This window comes from Chondrus crispus, genomic scaffold (genome assembly GCF_000350225.1).
Source record: "Chondrus crispus Stackhouse genomic scaffold, scaffold_23, whole genome shotgun sequence".
NCBI classification, from domain to species: Eukaryota; Rhodophyta; class Florideophyceae; order Gigartinales; family Gigartinaceae; genus Chondrus; species Chondrus crispus.
The window spans coordinates 527971-550640 of NW_005179131.1; the positions used below are offsets into that span (position 1 = coordinate 527971).

At 48.9% G+C, this 22670-nt stretch overlaps 6 protein-coding genes; 3 read left to right on the top strand and 3 right to left on the bottom strand.

The window, feature by feature from the left end:
• Positions 1-91, bottom strand: part of CHC_T00004410001 (hypothetical protein) — a 3036-nt gene extending 2945 nt beyond the window's left edge. The window contains exon 1 of the mRNA XM_005716244.1: positions 1-91. This exon is cut by the window's left edge and continues 2945 nt beyond it. Coding sequence (XP_005716301.1) covers positions 1-91 — 91 coding nt within the window.
• A 4659-nt stretch (positions 92-4750) lies between these two features.
• On the top strand, positions 4751-5578 carry CHC_T00004411001 (hypothetical protein). Its single transcript, XM_005716245.1, has one exon. The coding sequence runs from the start codon at positions 4751-4753 to the stop codon at positions 5576-5578; it is 828 nt and encodes a 275-aa protein (XP_005716302.1).
• Position 5579: 1 nt separating this feature from the next.
• Positions 5580-5696, top strand: CHC_T00004412001 (hypothetical protein). The gene has a single exon (XM_005716246.1). It carries the CDS (start codon positions 5580-5582, stop codon positions 5694-5696), a length of 117 nt encoding a protein of 38 aa, XP_005716303.1.
• Positions 5697-5720: 24 nt separating this feature from the next.
• Positions 5721-6161, bottom strand: CHC_T00004413001 (hypothetical protein). Its single transcript, XM_005716247.1, has one exon. The coding sequence runs from the start codon at positions 6159-6161 to the stop codon at positions 5721-5723; it is 441 nt and encodes a 146-aa protein (XP_005716304.1).
• A 343-nt stretch (positions 6162-6504) lies between these two features.
• On the top strand, positions 6505-7377 carry CHC_T00004414001 (hypothetical protein). XM_005716248.1 is given in 4 exon segments: positions 6505-6526; positions 6527-6722; positions 7031-7221; positions 7222-7377. The coding sequence occupies 2 exon segments, from the start codon at positions 6527-6529 to the stop codon at positions 7219-7221; spliced, it is 387 nt and encodes a 128-aa protein (XP_005716305.1). The 5' UTR covers positions 6505-6526; the 3' UTR covers positions 7222-7377.
• A 12623-nt stretch (positions 7378-20000) lies between these two features.
• Positions 20001-22019, bottom strand: CHC_T00008935001 (acyl-CoA oxidase). The gene is made up of 2 exons (XM_005716249.1): positions 20494-22019; positions 20001-20445 (listed from the first exon to the last, which is right to left on the bottom strand). Exons 1-2 carry the CDS (start codon positions 22017-22019, stop codon positions 20001-20003), a joined length of 1971 nt encoding a protein of 656 aa, XP_005716306.1.
• Between the last annotated feature and the right edge of the window lie 651 nt (positions 22020-22670).

Here is a 22670-nt window from a genome sequence, read left to right on the forward strand (position 1 = left end):
ACCGCTGCCTTCCTGCGCCCCCCCATCGCCTCCCTGTCCGCCCCAACCTCCGCGTACATCCACCTGCCCTTCTGCGCGCAGCGCTGCGCATACTGCGCCTTCCCGGTCGTGGTGTCCGGACGCGCCTCGCTGCCGGCGGGCACGCACCACCCGCCGCCGCCGCAGGCGCATCTCCACTATGTCGACGTCCTCTGCCGCGAGATCCGCGCCGTCGCCTCGCGCTGGCCGTCGCGCCCGCGCGCCCCGCTCTCCACGCTCTACCTAGGCGGCGGCACCCCGTCGCTGCTCCACCCCGACCTCCTCGCCCGCGTCCTGCGCCTCGTCCGCCGCTGCTTCGGCCTGGCCCCCGACGCAGAGGTCACGTGCGAAATGGACCCCGCCACCTTCACCGCCCACACTGCGCATGAGTACCGTGCGCTCGGCGTCAACCGCGCCTCTGTTGGCGCCCAGTCCTTCGACGACCACTTGCTGGCCGCCTGTCGTCGCGTCCATCGCGCGCGCGATATCCACGTCGCCGTCGACGCCTTGCGGGGGGCCAATTTTGAAAACATCTCCCTCGACTTGATTTCGGGCTTGCCGGAGCACGCTATGGAGACGTGGCGCGCCTCCCTGCACCAGGCACTTCGACTCGACCCGGAGCACGTGTCCTCGTACGATCTCACGCTCGAGCAGGGCACCCATTTCGGAAACAAGTATCGCCAAGGCGAGGGGCCGCTGCCCTCAGAGGCCCTCGCCGCGCAGATGATGACCGTCGCTGCTAACGTGTTGGGGGACGCAGGATATGAACATTATGAAGTTAGCAATTTTGCGAGGAGACCTCCCCAACCTAAGGACACCGCGGGGAAACGTTCTACTAGCCATAATTCCCATTCCTCTCCGTTTAGGTCGAGGCATAATATGGCGTATTGGCGAAACGAGCCGTTTTACGCCTTTGGGCTTGGCGCTACCAGCGTGGTCGACGGCTTTCGCTTTGCTCGTCCAAGACGCTTGTCTGACTATGTCAAGTACGTGGATGGATTGACAAAGTTTGCGGAATCGCCGGAAATGTCTCGCCATGATCGATTCGAAGCCATCAACGTTACGCAAGCGTTTTATCCGCATTCGCCGAAGATGAGCAATCGCGAACGACTAGAAGACTACTTGATAAACTCTTTTCGCCTTCTCGTCGAAGGCGTAAGTCTGGACGAAGTGCACGATCTCTTTGGGGCTACAGCGTCGGGGCGGCTTGCCCGTGCTCTTGATAAGTTGAGTGCGTTGGAAGAGCAAGGGAGTATCAGAGTGGAGCGCGATGAGTCGGGACCTAGATCGGTAGCCTTAACTGAACAAGGGGCTTTGATCGAGAATTCCGTGCTCTCCACAGTCATGCAAGAAGCGGTGTGGCAGCACCCGGAGGACAGGGCCTCCAAGTCTTTGGCAACTGCGACGTGAGGTGTCTCGTTCACTCTCAAATTCGTCTCTTTGGCCTCTCCAATGATAGTGCTGCGGGTCTCGGAGACTGTGATGTGCACAAAGAAGACAAGGTACTGTACTACTGTATAACTGAATATTTATTTCTGCCCTCGAATCTGTTCCACAGCAATGAAAATAGGAATCAATAATTGCGCCAGGACGATGACGATCGCAAGTTCACGTGCTCCGAATTAGGTATACAAAACCAAGTAAAATATTTGTAGAGCAACCTCGTTTAGCTAGCTCGAGAGGTTTCTGAGAAACGCCACACTAAGAATTGGCCTCTGAGCAAAGAGCTGTTGAACTGGCTGTGGATATCCTGAGAGGGAAAAGAGGACAGTGACCTTGCAGGGATATCGCTAATAGAGAATCCTGTGCCTTTTCTACGTGACGCTTGTTGCTATGAAATGTTTGACCAGATCTTTCGTCCCGATTTTCCTGTCCTTGGTGCTGCAGTATGTGCTTCTCTCCGGGACTCTATATGTTTGCGATGCCCATGTGTTCCACGTTGACCATACAGGTAAGGTTCAAAAGTTGTGGCGTGGCGAAACCATCTTTGAAGTTGAGGTATGAGTTTGCTGACTGCTTGATCATCTTGGTCTCTGAAACAGATGTCGAAATTGGTCAAATGGACATCGAGACTTTACTGCATGTCGAGAATGACCTTCGGCAGCAAAACGCAGCGGCCGACAAGCATGTCGCATCTCTTCACGGGCACCTTGACCAACTTCACTTACAAGAAAGAAAGCTTGAAAGCAAATTCAAAAAAGTGGACAACGCCAGGAATTGGGAAACCAAACAAAAAGACGCAAGGGCAAAAAAGCTGGCACGCGCAAAGGCAGACTTGGAGTCAAAACGAATCCAAGCAAAACTTCTCTCTACGCAAGCAGAGAAGCTCAAGGAGAATATGGTTGAACTAGAACGAAAAGTGAAATATTTACATTCGGAGGAGCAAGTTCTCAAAGGGAGGTTGTCACACCCTTCTTTCGAACAAGTTCTCATGAATGAAGCTGAAAGGATGGGTTCCGTTTCCCAACAACTCGCGACCAAAGCTATTGATAATATTATCCCCGAACTGCAGCTTGGTTGGGAGGAAGCTGAGGCTTTGCAGAAGAACATAGAAAATCTATCCGGTCCATCTTCTGTTCTCGTGGTGTTGGTCTTTTACGGTATAGGAATATCGGTCCTGCTTTTATCTTTTCAGTGCTTGCAAAGCGTTCACCACAGAATCACTCTACCTCGCGTGCTGTTTACAACAGATGTGGCATTTGTTGCTTTATGGTTATTCATACTCTTAAGTGCTATGGTAGTTGAGGGTGGCCCAATCCGTTTGATAGCATCTCACCACGTTGGCATCTCTATATTTTTTCTAGCTGGGCTCATGGTGACTATGATCGCGAATGTGTTTTTGCGATGCGTGCTGATCTGCGTCGAGCTCAAAGCATGGTCCTTCGCAGAACTCTTCTGCGCGATATTTGTGACGCAACATTTTTACCAAGCAATATGGACACCATTCCTCTTGGATCAGAACGCTGCTCCCAACATGTCCACATACTTTTTATACGTCTTGATTCACTCGACGTTGGCCGTTCAACGTGCTCGTTCTATCCAAAGAATGCCAAGTGTTGATAAGAAAAGTCATCCTGTACAGCAAGACAAGGCCCAAGGACATAGCGACTGGCTTAAAAAGAGATTGACAAAGGTTTATCAACAAGTTGAAGATTTCTTTACATCTGGATGGAATTGCGACAGAAGCGAAAGCGGGTCCTTCTACGATGGCGGCTACTCGGATGATGAATTTAGCTTCCGGCGAAAATGGGAAAAGCGAACGGGAAATGTGAGGTCATGGAAGCATAGGACGTATTGATATTTTAGTCAGGACCCTTTTAAAAAGAAATCCATTAAGAATCGCATATCGCTTCTATTTCCGTTGAATCTCATTCATAGGCTGAAAAAGGAGGACTGTTCGGCTTCAGGTGATTTGACAGAACACAGCAACCGTTTCGTTGATCTATTCATTTGTTGAAAGAGGTCAGAAGCGCCTGTGGGCAGTAACGGTCCCTTTGAACGACAATGTCAGAGTTCCCAACCCTCACTGGAATAGGCTGGATTTCATATCATTGAGAAGCTCAAATCGTTTTGCCTAAATGGTGTTTTACATATGTACTTGTCATGTGCCGTTCGAGTTGGCACTTGTTTCTTCCTAGTTTCGGGTTTTAGGCGAACCCAAAATATTTGATAAAACATTTGCCAGTTATCAGGAATTGCCCACTCTAAAAAATGCTGATTTAGATGACAGAGGTACGTACACGAGCAGTACTGTACAGGGGGGGACGCACAATAGTGCCGCTTTCATTATTGCCACCCTCGAATTAGTGCCGCCAAAACCGGCAGACACAGGTTCTGCCACGTGTCATGCACGACGTCGTCATCGGCCACTCCTTATGCGCCTCAGCTCAATTGGTGGCGTGATGGCACCTCACTCAAAGACCCTAACATGAATCCTGAAAAGATCGCCAAAGCGAAGCGTACGCGCCTTACGATTGCACAGAAAATCGAGGTTGGGCATCTGCTGCAGGTCGGAAAGTTGGTCGAAATGAAACAGAAATTGATAAATCTATGGTGGATGGTATAGTAGGGTTTCTCTCCCGACTGAGCCTGGTGCCAGAAGACGGCCTTGCAGAAACTGCAGAATTCTGCAGGAAAGATGTGGAGGAATGGATTGAGATCGAGACTAATGAGCTTGTGGCAGAAGCTTCTATTAGTGATGCTTGCGATTCAATACATTATGGTGGAGAGCTACAGAATCAGTCTGCCAGTGATGCTATGATGGATGATTGTGTGGCTGAAGACGAGTGTGAAATTACGGAGAGGCGGGCCGTACTGAGTGCTGTAGTGCTAGCAAGGTTGTTTGGGTCTTTGGAGAGTCTGGGTGTGGAGTGCGATGTGAGCAATGCCTTTTCGCACTTGAGGTCCGCAAAACGAGCTTTTCTAGAAGCTAGGCATGAGAGACAGGGTCAAAGCAACAACAACAGACTCTAATGACAGAGTTCTGGCCGGGTAGTGATTCTGCTTTCTGATTGTGCCGCTCCGAATTAGTGCCGTATTATTAATCCTTACACAGGGCGGCACTAATGCGTAGGGTCGACTGTACCTGGTACAGGAGTCCGCAGCATCGTCTTCCCACAAATGTTTGCGCTCTGAAGCCAGCCAGCGCTACACAACTCCGATCTTCCCTCAACTGGTTTGATCCTCCTGGCTGAGATTCTGTCCGCTAACTCCTGCCAATATTTTCTGAATAATGCCGGTTGACTACAAACTTCGCAACCTTCGAAGATTGTTCGGCAATGCCAATTTCTTGCGAGTAAATGCAGACGGCGGATCTGCGGGGAAACATGCTTCTGGACGCCGTCGTGGCGAGGCTACTGGTGCTGCGGCGAGTGCTGAGGGAAAAGAGGATGGTTCAGGGAAACGGGAGCGTCGCACAAAAGTACCTGGTGGTATCCCACGAGCATTCTTTTCAGAGCAACCACCTCGCCCTGTACGAAACAAGTCAGCAGGTGGGCAGCTCTTCACCACACATCTGTTCGAGAAGCAAAAAATGAAGCTTTACTATGGTGCGATGGGCGATAAAAAGTTCAAGCGGTATGTCGACGAAGCCAGAAACTGCCGCCGAAACACAGATGCTATGTTGCTGCGCCTTCTCGAATTAAGGTTGGACACGTTTCTGTATCGAACAGGTCTTGTAAAAACGCCAATGCAAGGAAGGCAATGGATAAACCACGCTCAGATCCTGGTCAACGGGCGCCCTGTGAATATGAAGGGCAATCGCCTGCGACCCGGTGATGTAGTGTCGGTCAGGGATCGTCATCAGGAACATGCATTGAAAGCCTCTCGCGAAGCCGCAGAACTTCGGGCGAAGTTGGGGTTGGGAGCGTCTTGGATCCTGTCCGATCCGGATCCGGCGGGGATGCTACCGTGGATGGAAATCGATCGTTCAGGTTTGGCCGCAGTGCTCGTGCGGGAGCCGACAGATGATGAGGCCCGTGCTATGGCCAGAGCGGCACTCTTTCCGTATATTCGTGACGCCAAGCTAAATCCTCATGCCGCGATGCGAGCTTATAGATAGCATGACCTTGGGGTATGGTCAGCTTAGTGCCTCGTTGATAAATAAACCCGTCAATAGACCGAAGAAAGCTTGTCGAGAGTTACTTGAATATTATTTGGAAAGGTGGATGAATACTTAAGTAGCACACAGGTTCAATTCGATCTCACAACTTGGGCGAGAAGGATGTCCCACAGCCACAAGAAGTCTCGGAGTTTGGGTTCTCCGTTACTCGAAATGACGAGCTGATCATCTCTTCAATGTAGTCGACTTTGGAACCAGAGATGTAGGCCAAAGACAAGTTATCCACGATGACGGCGGCGCCGTCCTTCTCGAAGAGGACATCATTGCCACTCTTTAGTGATTTTTGGTCAGGTGCGACTTCCCAGTTCTCAACATCGAAAGCATATTGAAACCCTGAACACCCACCTCCGTCAACGGTGACTCGAAGGGCAACATTCTTTCGACGTTGTTCCTGCAATTCCTTCAGCCTTTTGACGCATGTTGGAGTAATTTCCACTGCATGCGCTCGAGCAGCTTCACTGAGCATCCTCCGATATAGTCGCGTGGCGACAGCCGTCCTGACCCCTGCTTGACAAGCTAACATCTTGAAGTCCTGTTCTGCCGGAAACTCTGTAAGGTGGAAGGATGAAAGAAAGCACTGCTTAAAAGTGTCTCAATCGAAGGTTCGCGAGGTCCACACAAAAAGCAACCTGCACACCAGCACAAATACGTTGGTGACCTTGCTGGCACGGTACTGCCCCTTGACTGCCAAATTTTTTCTGGAAAAAGTTGGCAATCCTAGCCAACCGCCAATCCTAGCCAACCGCCAATCTGGCTCATCTGTGAATCATTTTGCGGAGACCCTCATTTGTGCTCCAAACAGCCTCAGTGGACAGGGTCAGCCGATGCTCGCTGGCATCGTCACACCGGTCATCTGCAACTGCGTTCCCGTCCTTCCCAGATCACGCCATGTCTCTCCTTCGCGCATCCTCTTCATTGCGCCGCGCGGCCGCCGCAGTGCCGAGGCGGCACTTGGCCATCGCCTCTACCGTTGGCCAAGCTACGGATACCAGCAAGATGGACTTCCCGGCTCCCTCACACGTCAGCTTGTCCTCGCAAGCGGCTGAGCTTGCCAGCCAGCTCACGAACTTTTACAGCGATCCTGGTATGTAATACAACCGTCGGTTGGCGCAAAACGTTCAGGAAAGGCCACTTTGGGAATCGGCATGCGTGCTCGTTTGATTTCCATCATTATCGTCTTTACGGACGTTACAATCAACAAGATCGACATAATCCGAGCTGAAGCAGTTCGTCGAACTCTTTCGCTCAGCGCATTCTAGTTTTGAGCATACACGTCCACGCCTTTTCAACGCACGATTCAAGCGGTCTCCGGTTCTTACACATTCGTCTCAATAGCAACTAACCAGCGCTCCTCTTGGTTCTTACCCCTCTCCCGCAATACCACACTTGCAGATAGCGTAATCAAAATCCCCGAGGAAACGCGAAAGGTCATTCATGCGGACATCTCCAAGAGGATCAGGAGCATTCCGGACACCCCGCTCACCGAGGACTGGACCGACGCCCACATCACCGTTCCCAGCGAGGTCCGTCTCGGTGACAACCCCTACTTTGAAGCGTTCAAGAAGGCGCGCGAAGCGTCTTAACTGTCGTTAAGTGTCTGGCCCGCGTTCAGCATGGATCTTGCGATCATCCAGACTTGTCACAGGGCATTACGTAGAAACTGAAGGATTTGTTAGGCTCTGTGAAATGCTCACATTGTAAACTTGACTTCGCGGGGTCTCTCGTCGTCCGTTCCTATATCTTGTTCATGCCGTTCGCTTCAGCTTTAGTACCAATACAATGGCTTTTGCCTTGTACTGAGGTTAACAGCGACTGCAATTGTTCTTGTTGCGATATCTTGATTTCGGAAGTGGGATGCAGTACCTTAACGGGAGCTTAGATGTCTTCTCCGAGCAAAGTCGAGACCTTCCCATCTCCCTGGGCGTCCATTAAGAACACAAATCAGGTGCAGCATACCTGTCGTTGTAAAAACATGGTGTAGCATTATAGCTGGCACAGAGGAAGGCCCATCTGTTCTTCTCATCACAACTCACTCCTATGCTGGATCACAGTAATACGAGGACCTGTCGATAAACCATTGAGCCGGATGCCGTGAATTCCGGAGCGGGAAGCGCCTATTCAAGTATACAACGTAGCAAGCTTGCTTTCTGAGTCTACGACGAAAATTTTACTTCACCTCCTGAAGACCTCAAACAAATGCTCATGTAGGGACATGGTTGCTCTTAAGATTAACCTTAAATCCCTCGAGTGAAATCTACTGCAGCCCCCAACGATTTGGTTACATTTCCCACATTGCCACAAGATTCAAAAAACGAGGATCCCGTCACCGTTGCCATGTCTTTACCGAGTCATTGCACGTTTTTTGATGATAACGTGCATGTGAAGCAACTTGCGCCACGTTGATAAATTATAAAGGTCATGTGCGTTAGTCATAGTTGCATTCGACATTGGGATAAGCTGGTTTCGAAGCTAGGTTAGATATCGTCATTGTGATGTAGAGAATGTTGAGTAGGTTAGAGGGAATTGCTGCTTGTTGGATGTAAGGATTCTCCCATTCCCATCTTTCTTGTTCGTTACAAATGGACATTGCCACCTTCATTAGGGTTCCCCCCCCCCCGGGTGCTGCTACGATGGCCCAGTCCAGCATATATCCCCCCCCGGGTGCTGCTACGATGGCCCAGTCCAGCATATATCCCCCCCCGGGTGCTGCTACGATGGCCCAGTCCAGCATATATCCAAAGTTAGCCCGGGCCATCCGTAGTCTTAAAGTAGCCCGTGTTGAGACTCGAAATTGTGTACCATAGCATGCTGAAAAATAGAAAGAAAAATAGAAAGCAAAAATAGAAAGCTGAAAATAGGCTGAAAATAGAAATCATCGCCGCCGCCCTCTGCATCATCGCCGCCGCCCTCTGCGCAAGCGCATTCATGAGTTATTCTGGGAGGATGGAGGTTTTCAAAACCGAGAACAGATCCAAACTCGATGAAACCTCCGATCCTTCTCTCCAGGAACCTTCTCGCTCTTCGTCATTAGATCTACCTGACCTTCAGAATGCCAGATCGCGTGATCATTATTGTTCTGCAGATGATAAATCAGCTTTTATGTCTCAAGAAAAATGCGTTAGTGAAAACGCCTCTCACTCAACTCGAAAAGATTTGAATGACGACGAGCTGCTTGGTTTGGGTCAGGAACTCACTCAGGCCAGATGCGGAGGGTACGTCAAGATAGGAGAGGCCGCTTCGGATGTGATTGTGTACTTCGCGAAGCCACCTACGTCGTCTCACCTCGCCTGTGTCCAACCAAACATAGTTGTGCCATTCTGCTCTATGACGCTGCGTACACTTTGTGAACTAACCAATCTCAACACTGGAATTTCATGTTCTTGGAACTGCAAGAGCAAAGACCTCGGCAGGCTTTATGCGCGGTGTTCTTTATCTGGAGTTGCAGTTCAAAGCCGTGGAAAAGGAATTTGAACGAGAATGTCGAAGAAGGTGGGCTGCCCAGCAAGTGTGACTACGATCTCGCTCGAGAAGTATCTTTCCAATCTGGAAACAGATATGGATGCATCTGAAATCGCCTCAGCTATTAATACTCAAGCTACAGAACTAATGGATGTCAATGGAAAAAAGAGTGCCGCCATGTCATTCTGCGTCATTCGTTCATCTTCCACAGAACACGACGGTCACGAGTGCGACAGCTCGAGCCCTGAAAACATGCTTCTCTGTAGAACTTTCGATGTTCTCGCGGTTCCAGAGCTTCGTTCCGCTCTCGAAACTTTCATTCAAATCAGTCCTCGAGGTAGAGGATTTACAACAAAAGCATTTAACTATCTCAAGGAGGCGTTTCCTCATATCAGTATTCCTATTGACACTGTACAAAATGTCATCGCGAATATAAGCTTTGATGAAAAAGATGCCTCGGACTTAGTCTCCTTTCTAAGATTGCAGAAAGCCAGTGGTGCGCTCGAGTTTCTTCAAGTCGTTCTTGACGATGAAACCGGCGTTTTGCGTTGTGTGACTTGGTCTTACGCAGGATCTCGAGAAGTCGTTCGCCGCTGTGGAGATCTGCTCTTTTGGGACTCCACGCACAACATGACCCGGTATGCTTATAAGCTGGCGTCTTTCACCGTGGTTGACTCTGAAGGATGCTCGCGCGCTGTACTGCTAAGCCTAAACTTAGAGGAGGCGGCTGAAGACTGCAAGAGAATGCTACTAGCCTGGGAACTTTCATTCAAAAAGAGATTGCCAAAGGTAATCTTTACTGATGGAGATGAGGCGATGTACATCGCAATCGCTTCGATGCCTTACTCCGACGAAATAAGGCATTTGGTTTGCACGTTTCATCTCTTCGATCAGAACGTCAAGCGGAGGATACAAAGCGTTCTGAGCTTAAGTGCTGGTCCGTCATCATGGGAGAGCTTTCGTAAGTCTCTCAGCATATGCAGACAAGCTGTTTCCGAAGAAGATCTCGAGCGTGTTTGGAATGAAATGTTGGACGATTGGTTCACTCATTCTGCGTTACATAGAAAGGCCAGATCATACCTGTCGAAATATGTCTGGGCGAAGAGAAGACAGTGGTCGATTGCCTTTTTCAAAGATCAGTTTACTTTAGGTGCATCTACTACTGCTCGGTCAGAAAGCTGGAACAGTGTTCTCAAATGTTATAAGGACAGCTTGACGCTCACAAAGTTGGTCCGGTCTATTCAACATCTAGTTCATACACAAGGCACGAAGGAGCGTAGAGCAATCAATGCCAAATGGCGAACAGCTGCTCTCAGTTCGTCCGACATGGCACGTGATTCGTTTATTCTGAAATCTCTTGCAACTGATGGAATTTCAAGGTTTGCTTGCACAGAAATTTCCACTGAGCTTTCGGCTGCAGAACGCATGAAAGCCTCATTTGAAGACTTCGGAGAAACGGATTCTGCTTTCAATCTCTGCCGACGTGAGGTGACGAACGCTTTTTTTGAGAAGACTGCATCCGTACGTTATGTGTACGGCGCAGGGGCTGGGGCTAAGTCTGCTGCACGGACTGCCGTGTTTTTTCGAAATGAAGCGCTCCGGGGAAGAGCTCGTTCTTTTGTGAAATGCGAATGTTTATATTCAGAAAGGACAAAACTTCCTTGTCGGCATGCAATGGCTCTGTGCTTAGAAATTGATCGTTCCCAAGATGATTTGCTACAGTCCATACGTTCATCTCGATACAGATCTGCCTTAGAGCGCATTTGTAGGGAAGCCGTCGCATACAGATGGATAACTCCTTCTCAATATTCACGTCGGATGCACAATTCCTACCTCAACCAAGGCGAGGTTGTAGATTCTAGGTCATCTCTTTCGGCAGCCGGTGCGTCCGAAATGGAGCTTTGCCATCAAGATGAGATCACTGAAGTGGATAATGACTTTCATGACTTTCAGCAGGGCATTGATAAGAGAGTGCAGCTACAGATGACCACTTTTCCGTCCACAATTCATGGAAATGGCGGTCGTGTGGCATATGCTAAACTTGTGAGCCAATTCAGAGCACTGGCGGAATCTGTCACAGAATCTGATGAGCAGCTTTTGCTTGCAGCATTCCTTTTCCATTTTTCAAAAATGTTAAACACTTTTGCTTCTGTTGAATCGCGAAAAATAGATAGAAGAAGGGACCAAACTTCGACAGGGCTGACAAAAATATTGCATAAGCAGGTGGATAAGGCTATGCAGTCTGCATTGAAGATGAAATGCGACAAAGTGGAGTTAGCACCCCCTCCCAGTGTTAAAATATATTTTCCTAAGCAAAATATGGATGAGGATCCAGTAGATGATGAGCCGACAGTACGACAAAGTGTCGTGGTGGACGCGGGGAAAACTATTTTCACCAGCGATTCGAAGTCTCAATCTAGTTCTTCCCCACTCACTGGATCCAGCTGCCTGGGTATCGTCAAAAACGTAGCGGAGGTTAACAGTTCTCCGACAGTCCCCATCCAACCGGCTAAAAATCCTCCAAAACGCCGTGATGCCCGTAAAGCCAACCCAACGACATTAAACCTCAACAAGACAAGGAAAACAAGACAAAGGCGGGTCAACGCATCTCGACGTAATCCGATTCAATTCAGGGAATCTGCCACCATTCCCGTGACAGCCGCCAGAAGGCCTTCCGTAAATGGCTATGCATGTCCTGAATGTACATCAATAGGCATTCAGAACAACCCGGTCAACGTCCGTCAGCATTACACTCGCAAACATAATCCCAAATCTCTTGATCAGCTACCGCTTGCAGCAATGATTTCGGCAGCCGAGTCGTACGACAGCAGAAAGCGAAATTTCTCCTGGCGTTTGCCTCAAAAGAGAACGGTTAGCGGTATGGATCCAATAGCGTCAGGCAGATCCCCATGGAAGTCTCGGCATATCAAGAATTCAGGAGAGAATGAAGGAACGCAGGACTCTCTGAACAGCAACAGTGTTTTACAGGAACTGTTTAGGGAAAAAGAAATCGCGAGCAATTCTTCCTTGGAAGTTCTTGACCTGATTGACAACGATGCGAAAATAATTCCAGAGAGGGAACTGATCTCACTGCACTTGGAAAAGAACGCGAAGATCACTGCCATGGTGACACGAAACGTTATAGAGACCTCTGATACTTCAGACTTGCAAGCGGGTAGTCGAATTGAAGTGTTCTGGAAACAGGACTTAGCATGGTATCCTGGCAGAGTCGTGTTTGTTGACCGAGAAGCAGTTGGAGAAAGAGTCAAAGTTAAGATTCTCTACGATGACAATGGAAGCGAATGTATCGAAAACATTCTTGACCATAAATGGAGAATCGTTCGTTCTTTTTCTCCTTCTCCCAAGCTGTCTTGGAAATATTCGAAACTTTTGCATCAGCGCTACAGTCAAGGTATGGCGATGGTTGATGAAGCGTCAGATTCTAGCCACATAAGAGACGTGCTCATCGGTTCCGGGCCGCACTGTCTGTCCGCACAAGACTTCGCATCTTTGCGGACCGGAAAATGGCTGACAGATGCTGTAATACACTCCTTTATAAGCAAAATGCTCAAGACGAGTCGTCATTATCAAGATAAGCGCTTTGCTCACATCTCGTCGCAAGCCATTGTTTTGGCGAGGGCGCGCAATAGGGAGTCCCGTGAGAAACTTAAACGGTGGCTCGGCTCTCTATCACTACATGACGTGGATGTGTTAATCTGGCCACTTCATTGGGTGGAGGCAAGCCACTGGTGCTTGTGTCTGGCCTACACATACTCAAAGGAGTTTATCATTCTAGATCCTTTCAAACCGAATTGTCGTAACGTGGCGCCGTCGCTTTTAAAAGCCGTATTTGTAGGTCTTGAAAACCTCTCACAGCCATATGACAATCGACAAAGAGACTCCCGGAAATGGAAACAGATTTCACCCGAGATACTTTCAGAAACCCTTAAATTACCTTCTCAGCCACAATCAAACAGCTCTGACTGCGGCGTTCTTATCTGTATGTACGTGTGGGCAGTACTTGTAGGTGAGTCCTGGCCTTCTCATCAGCAGCCATCAGGCAAGAATACAAAGGACCCAGGCAATGACGTTCATACGTTTCAGAAAGCTCTTGATTCTATCAGAGTAATGATTGGAGGCGTAATAGCATAAAAACACCCAACCGGATGTTTGTGGGATATGTGAGCGTAAAGAAGGGCTTGAATCGATTTCTTAGGTGACTTTACCATACCGGGGAAAGAAGAGCCAATTGAAGTAGTAAATATGCTATTAGGGTTATATGCTTTCCGGGAAAGCCCCGGTAATGGAAACGAACGTTTGGGACAAGCGCAAGTATTACTTATTACCTCCCGGGACGAGCCCGGATAAGGCAATTCAACGCTCGGGGCGAGCCTAAGTGTTTTTTGCTTCCCGGGACAAGCCCTGGTTTTGGAAATCACCGTTTGGGACAAGCCCAAGTAGTATTTGTTGCGCTTCCCGGGACAAGCCCAGGAAGTGGAAACCCACGTTTGGGACAAGCCCAAGTAGTGTTTGTTGCCTCCCGGGACGAGCCCGGGTAGTGCAAACCAACCCTCGGGACGAGGCAGGGTAATGTAAATCAACGTTCTGGCTTGTTCGCGAATACATTTATGCTACCAACAATCTCTTCTTCTATCTTTAAAAAATTACAACCAAAGCCAATTGGATTAAATCGAAAGGAAAAGAGTTTGCCCCATGGACAGGTTTGCTTTTAATTTGCGGACCGCCTACGTCTACGAAAACTACAATAATTCTCTACCGCCGGAGCAGGAAACTGAGGCGCAGCGATCTCTACGGTTGAAGAAAATGGGCAAGAATAAGAAGCGCCTGGAAAGGCGCCAAAGGGCGAAGCGGATTGCTGAAGCAACCCAGCAGAGCAGTGCAGAAACAGCCTTATCCAGCACGCGAGGAAATACTTCAGGGGAAGCGTCAGGCTCAATCCTAGTGATAGAGATAGATTAATAAACGCAAAAGGAAATGATTTCGGGCCGTTGTAAAAAAAAAAGGGGCCCGGGCCAATACAGTATCTACGAAGAACCGGGCCATTGTATACGTACCCCCCCCCCCCCCCCCCCCGGGGGAATAATAAAAGGATTATCGGGTTCAGAGTATCACTCACTGCCATCTCTGTTGTCTGTAGAGGTTTGGTACAGTAACAGCCTCACTACAGAACGCTGCGGTAGAGATGTTCTTTAACGACACAGCTTAGAAGCCTGTCGCCGATGCATAGGGTACCCTTGGTACTGCACACGGTATGGAGGGACTCACCCTGGCAAAGGATATCGCATCGGATTCAGATTGCTACAGCACATTCTACAGTACTGTGGTCGTGCTTGTATCAGATGTTACCGGATGAGGGTCAGAGAAGTTCATCCCGGGGCCGCCAGGCTTGTTGGCCCAGTCTACCTTGCCAGTGGTCTCCCATTTAAAATCGTGCATCATCGTCTCTACGAAGGGACAGTGTGGCATGTATATCTATGCTCCAGAAAACTGGGGAGAGAGCGCGTCACAAACCCTCTCCCGCATCCTTTCCTCATTTTGGCTGCCTGCTCACCTGACGGTATCTTCGCATGTTGCCTTCTTCCATCTCATCCTTTTCGACATGTATCTCTTATCGAAACCCCGGCTAGCCTCGCCGTCAACTCCCTTCCTTCTATGCAGCCTGTTCCTTCTCCACGCGTGCTTCAAAAGTGCCATCTCGTCCACGACACGCCAAGCAACAGCCGAGCTACCCCTTTTAGACGACGCCGCCATCGTGCAGCCCGGGCAAGCCATCTTCACGTTGAACATCATGGTGCAGTCCCAGATTTTCGGCCTAAGCCCGCTCATCGTCAACGGTATCATCTCCCTCACGTCGCAGCACGTCGCCATCGACCCGCTCAGCTGGCACGTGCGCGATGCCGCGGTAGAGGACCCCTCCCTCGCCGTGTACCGTCTCCTCTTTGAAATCGTCGTCCCGGAGGAGCAGGCGGGCGACATCGAAAGCGCAGCGAAAACATTCCTTGACAGCGGCGGCCTATCCGATGTGTTTGCGAGCCAAGGCGTGACGGGCATCAACTTCCAAGTGCTTGACCCCGGCTCAGGGCACACGCACGGTCATGCGCCGCAGGGGTCTGCGAGCGGTCAGGAGGCGCAGCAGTATAACCAGACAGTGGATGTCTCCCTTCTTGTGGAGACGCTGACCACGGTCGAAGCTGGCATGGAAATCTCGCGCCACCTCGACTTGTATGTGCGTTCTCCGACGATTTACTTCCCGACGGAGCTGAGAGACGCCATCAGATGGTTTCTCGGCGTGGAGACTGGGGCAGAAGGCAGCTCTAAGGCGTGGTTTCTCAGCGACTTTTATATCGTGAACGCGACGTTTGGGCAGTACATCGCTACTTTTGTTCACGTCGGCGAGGCCGGAAGCACTGAAGCAGCCCTATCACAGGCGACGCAGTACATCAAGAGTCAAGCGCTGACAACCTCGCTGCGAGAAGCCGACGCGACCGACGTGAATGTGACAATGCTCGAGCCGCTCTCCCCCCCGAACAACGAGACGGCGGCTGGAACAAGCGAGGGGTATTCCTCCATAGACATCTTACTGCGGATCTCAGCGCCCATCACCGGGCTCTCCCCCACGGTGCTGGAGACGATCAAGTCGGAAGGCGCGCGCGCGACGGGGACCTCGGCTTCGCACTGGACGCTGTCATCCGCCTCACTAGCGTCCGCGAACGGCCCGTTCCTGGCGACGCTTCTGGTGCCCGCGGCGAGCGAGCGCAGGGTGGCGATAGTGCGAGCGATGACGGGGCTGGTGCGGAGCCGTGCCGTGGACCACGCTTTGTGGGCCCGGGGCTACACGGACGTGCGCGTGCTGGCGCGCAAGCGGACGACGACGTTCGGCGCGCAGCGCGGCGGCGCGCGCGGGGGCGGCGCCGCCATCACGTCGACGGCGGCCACTGTCGGCGCGAGCTTGGCCGGCATGGCCCTCGTCGTCGCTGTCGCAGCGCTCGTACTCTGCCTCGTACCGCGCGGGCAGAAGACGACCGCGGGACGCGCCTGGTTTGGCGGGTGGCGGTAGCATGGCTGCAGGTGGGGGGGCGGGGCGGGAGGATTGTGTGCTGTGTGTCTCTTGTGTCTAGCTTGAGATGACAGTTGACCTCATATCAGGTCAAATGACACATATGAGGCTGTTTTGAACTTACCTTCTTCTTGACTTGTGCTCTCTCGATGGGAAGGAGAATGATAGCCTCGCGACAGCACTTGACTTGTGGGCTGCTGAAGGATGGCTTCTAGTAAGACCTGGATATCCTTTCCGGTCGTTTTTAGAGATGCATCGCAAAGAAGCTTGTTTGAGCAACCTTGAAACTGTATGCATTGAGGCCTTCGGGACTAAAACGCAGGTTTTGGAACTTATCTGGATAGAAACTGCAGTAGATTCTTCTTCTTCTTCTTCTTCTTCTCAGCTTGTACAATATGCGCCGTGAGATGAGCCTAGATCTTTGTAGATGTTTGACGAATGAAAATGTAGTGCTGTAGCGTGAAACGTCATTTCCCCGACTCGTCTGTATCATATCTGCAACATTGATCTCTGTTTTCTTCAACACAGCATCTCACACTGTTGGCATGCCACGAGCATACCAGCAGTGTGAGATGCTGTGCGCGGAGTACTGCCCCTTGAGCCCAAATTAGCACAGCATTGGCAAAAAAAGGAAAAATGATTCCCTTCTCATCTCTAAGTTGCCGTAGCGAAAACACCACAAACTGAAACCTGTCTATCTTCTGTGTCCACATTATTTTATAACCTTAGAAATATGAATGACATGTTGTAAAAATATGCTTTGCCCGAACGCGTTTCACATGCGAGAGTCGCTTGAACAAGAATCTCGACTCTCGGAATAGCAGTGCTTTTGTTCACCCCAGAAAAACATTTTGTGGTATGAGGATGGCTTTTTGAAAGAATGGACTCAGTTTGATTTTAAGTCTGCAAAAGTTCATGAGAAGGATGAGACCGGACCAACTGTTGACACCAGGCTGCCCTTTTTGCGATGCAAACAGTAAACTAATTCGATAATTTAGAATGCCAATTTAGGGACCACCTCTAATCTCTTACCATCGGCAATAAAGCATTGAATGATACAGAGGTAGAAGAAGCCTTGAAACTCTTGCAAAGAGCAGAATCCAAAAAACGTCAATGTTTGAGTTTCATTTTGATCTTTGTATTTAGTTTTGAAGATATCAAAGAAACAAAGGTTTCAAGAATTTCCGAAAGTGAATATCCGCATACCTTTCCCAACATAATTTTGAAGTACTGTACCCGAAGCTCTATTTGGGATAGATTATATCACAACTTTGTGAAGTTGCGGGTAAAGTTCTTTACCCCATTTTTAGTGACAACGTTGGTTTCGGGTTCCTTTTAAAAAATTTCGAAGTTTAGAAACCTGGAGCTGAAAAGTAATCTCAGCTGAGAACATTGGTTCACCAAGACATTAGATCGCCATTTTGTCAGCAATTTATTAAAAACGCGACGCTCGACTTCATGACTAAATTACCGACAGTACCAATGTCACCTTTCTCTCAAATGCATTTCAAAAAAGTATCTCGCACAAGTAATCTCTCTTTATTCCCTCCCATCTCCAAGCGATAGTGCAACTTTAAATATCATTTGGAATCAGACTTTGTGCACAGCGTAGAGGCATCTCAGCTCAGTGGTTATGGCGTGCTGGGTCATATAAACTACTGACCCTGAGTCAGTGGGTTCCAAACCAGGTGGAGGTCGCAACTGCACGATAGGGGTCGGAACAGACTCAGGGATGCCCAACATACTTTTTTGTTGAAAAGCATTTTTCATTTTCAAGAGTTGGCATTGTGTGTGGTTTTCTACTTTCAAGATACTTTGCAGTATATATAAAAAAGTTCAAATGACGTTGATGAGATATCTGGAATTTCTGCATTCTTGACACTAATAAGTTGTTTATAAAGAAAGATAGACTCTCCAAGACTATCGTTCTATGGATCCTTCTCCATTGAGCATCCTTTAATTTGCTCTTTTATTGTAACTGTTCTTCTATATTCATTGAAAGGTTTAGAGTAGAAACATCATAGGTAAATGAAGGCGATACATTCTTTGGTGGTGACGGGCGTGTTGCAGCGTTTGGTAGCAGTGCATGCTCTGCTCCAAAACGAGAGCTGTTTCCAAATATAAGACTGCGATAGTAATAAAAGATTCATTTTCCAATGATAGAATTACATGTATCAAGAGGATTTTCTATCATCTTTCTGGAAATTGGTTGGACACAGATGATCGGCGTTCATACAGATGTACTTTATGCAATCAAGAAAAAGAAGCCTGGGAATTGAGCCGGGTGAATCGGAGGTATCAGAAGTTGGATTATACCATCTGCGGGTGCAACAGAGCCATCAGGACTCTTAAGATCCCGCGTCGGTCTAATACGCCAGAGAAACCATCAATTTTGTTAGAAACTGATCAGTACAGAACCGCACACAATGCAGAGCCCCCATGGTTTATCTGACACTGGCACCGATTCACGCCGGAGCAATTAGCGAGCAACCGGCGAGTAATCTAGACTGAGGTTACAATGTTACATGTCAACTCTTCCTCCATAGTTTCCAGAGAGATCACCGAATGTGCAAGCAATATGCTGTAATGTCATGCCGTCTAGAGTAGTTGTACAGTAATTGGACCCGAAGTCGGCGACCCGAAACTCACGTACTACAGTAGCGTAACCCTCAGTGTAGCATAAATGAGTTTGACCGCGGTGCACACTCAGAACACTCTTAGATCGCTTCAATACATCCAAGGGAGCATACAGTAATACAGTTCCATTGTGGCATCTCTGACAATAATTACAACCCACTGGAACAATTTCCATAGTTAACACTCATCTAATCCACTACATCTATATATCAAATCACCACCATAAAAGGATATAACAGAGCGATACTGGCATACAGATAGGACTGGGCGGCAATAATTGTGTGGGGAAAGAGAAGTGTAGAGGGCAATCACCTGGACATGCCCTTGAGATGTTGGTGAGTATGAACTTCGTCATGCAGTAGTTATTGTAGATCTTATTTAACTTTATCTACCCTTCAAGGGTACAATACATGCGAAACTCACTACAATATCTACAAAAAGTGTTACACAGGCGGCGGGAAGCACCAGAAAGTTTGCAAATATTCGGTGTGCATCGATGTTGAGATCCCTCCGCGACTTTACTACTACGAGGTATTTCTTGTAAGAATCTCTGGGGATTCCCATAGACCATTGTAGAGTATGGCCCATTGCGGTTTAATTAGGTCTTTGTTCCAGAGGTAGGGCTTTGTGAACAAGTTGTACAGTACAGTGCTATTGAATGAGGGCAGATTATTCGGTTTTATTCTGAAAATTATATCCTTTGGAGCTTCTCTTCTACCAGTAGTTCGGTCATGTCTTCTATTTTCGTCTCTTCCTGGACTTTATTGAAACTTAAGCAGGCCAGTATTCTAGATAAGACGAGAGTTTTTTTGCTTGTTACTCGGCCTGATCATGTGAACGGCTGCGGTGAAGGAAACGCAAATATCAATGGGCAGATTGTAAAGCCCTGTTTTGTCTGAACACTCAATTGTTAAAGGGCTCAGGGATACAGCCCTTGTCGAAAGTAGACTTTAAACTTCACAAAAGGCTATATTTAGAAGGCATGCCTGATGAGAATTCCTCTTACTCAATAAACCATGTTATCTCCAAGCTTCACGTCATCTCTGAGCAGAAAAGATTCTTCAGAATTCGCGATTTTCATGGCCAAGCGCAACAAGTATTCATCTCCGACCGAGTCGCTAATCAGAAAGAGGAGTCCTTTATAATATCTCAACTAAAACTTCTATGAATATTTGTCCTGTATAAAACTCAGAGCCGCGAGCGGCTGTTGTGGCGCACGTAGTCGAATGCGATCGGAGCTAAAAGGTGTGGTGGGTATCCAAATGAGTCCACTAAGTGCAGCACCTGAGGCCGCAGTTGCTGGCAGAAGATCTGTACGTTGTTATGCGCGTTCTGAGCCTCTAAGGCAGTCAGCGCTCCGCTTCGAATGAAAACGGCCTGAGAATCAACCAGTCGGGCAATGTGCAATGCCCCGCACAAACTCAGAATATCGAAAAGTTCGCTCTCACCACGGCTCTGGAGGTTCGAAAGTGTTTGATGGAACAACTCCATCATCAGCAATTCGACGTGAGCGCGGCCTGTGTCCTCTACCAAAACCGCGGAATGGTTAAACGCTTGGAGCGAAGACTGCCCTGCTTCGACTTTCTTCTTTATCTCTGTGGCCAGCCTCGCGAATAGTGCAGCTTCTCTGCGCCTCAAAACTGTGAAAGCGTATACCGCTGAACGGGGATCAATAGTAGACAAGTCGACTTTCTGCAGTGCTGCCCGATCGTTGAGGTACGAAAAGTGGCCGTCAAAGTCCCCCCCGTTTTTGAAGCCGCGCATGAACTCCGGCAAGACTGTCTTAGTGACAGCTTGCAAGAGAATGTGATTATCACCCTCATATGTGAGTGCAACGTCGTGGCTATTCCTCATCGGACCAATCTTGTTTTCGCATTTGTATCCTTGACCGCCGCATGCCTCTCTCGTCTCTTGGAGAGTTTTGAGAGCATGCCATGAGATGAGGGCCTTAAATCCGGAGCTCCAAACATGCAGCTCGCGTCCGAGCTCTCGATGCTGCCATTTGGGCTTAAGGTGGTTGAGAACAAGCTGCATGACAAAAGTGGCCGCAAGTGGTGGAATTAAACGAGCTTGGAACCCTGGATAGTCCATTAAACGAGTCTCTTCCCCGTCGGGAGGACCAAAAGCCCTTCGCGATAGACCATATCTGATTGCAATCGTGAGCCCAAGCTTAGCCTGAATGAGTGAACCGGACGAAACGCTAACCCGGCCTCCAGAAAGAGAGGCAAGGGAAGCCCCAAATCGTTCATCCGCTGATTTGAAGTTTGAAGTGAACACACCGTCGAGAGACACCTGCGAATTTCGCCTTAGGAGATAGTCATGAGGTACACGGAAATTTTTGAACCATATTCGACCGTTGTCGACGCCATTGAGGCCAATTTTAGCACCGCAGTCTCCAAATGTGACACCTTCAACTGGAGTGCCGCTTTCGTTACGGATCCTTGCTAAAAACGGATGGACACCATGGCAAACTCCTTTCACGTAGAGCTGCGCAAACAGTGCTGTCCAGCGCGCAGATTGGAATGCGCCTCCAATCCAATATTTCTGTGCTTCCTCGCATGGAGTGTTAACGATGAAGGTTTGGGAAGGGATGTCGTAAATTGCTGTTGTTTGGATGCCCTTAACGTTAGAGCCATGACCGAGCTCTGTCATGGAGAAGCAACCGAGCATTTCGCAACTCTCAATTTTAGGCATCCACTTATCGCCCTGTTCATCGTCACCCATTAAGCTGACAGTTCCTCCGAACAGACCATAGTGGACGCTCATTTTAATCTCGAGGCTGTGATCTAGTGCACTAACAGATTCGAGAATAGCTTCATATCGCCTACGCCCTTCGGGTGTAAACTTGCGAAGGGCGTTGCGGAAGAGGCCTGTCTTGGCGATAAGACTCCACCTCTGAATAGTACGAGCTCGTTGTTCGTCAAGAGAATCGTTGTAGCGCGGAGCAAAAACAGGGTCCTTGAAGAGCTCATAGAGGCGGTCACGGACCTCAAAACTGTTCATGTCAAGAAGCTCACGCATCTTCTTTTGGTTAAAGGCGGGACGAGCGGCGACAACTCCAGAAGGATACGGGTGGATACCAGCATGCTTTTGATCTTCAGCATCTTGGGCCCACTGACGATTGAGAAGGGGAGACGAAAGCTCGTGGATGGAAGGGGCGTTGAACTCTGCTTCCAGGCGGTCGAAAGTGGCATCAATACCGTTCATGCCGTGGTGAAGGCTGAATTGAGCGTGAGTGTGACGGAATGGGATTTCTGTTCGATGTTGAAGGGGTTTGAGAAGAGTACGTGGCGGCGAGGTCACCTAGAGATGGTCTTTATAACAATCAAGAGGTGTAGGTTTGACTTGTGACAGAGATTTGCCGCTGACGAATGGGGTACTCCAAGCTGATGAGTGTTCTCCAAGCAAAAACCAGCTGGACTGTATATGTTGTGGAAAAAGAGATTATTATGGATTTCTGGCGTTTCTGTTTCGAGAAACGCGAAGGAAGAATGAGAGAAGGTAGAATTCGTTACGCCTGCGTTTGTTGCGTGAAGTCCATACATCGTGGCAAAGCGCTAATTTCAAAGAAACTGCTGGACTTAAGGAGGGCTCTGGGGGACTGAAACGTGCACAGTTGACAACTGTTTGCATCATATTGGGTTGCAAAGATGGCTGAGTACTCTCTCCAATACAATCATTATGGCACGGGGGTATCTATTTGATGAACCTGTTGACATGTATGTAACATTGCTGGAAAACAATAATATGGCGATAAATAATTTTTATTTTTGGACAGGGTTTCACGGCGTCTGGTTGCTGGCATGAAAGCGTCGTGAGCTATGCCGAGATTTGCAAGTGTTGAACGAATCAAAATGG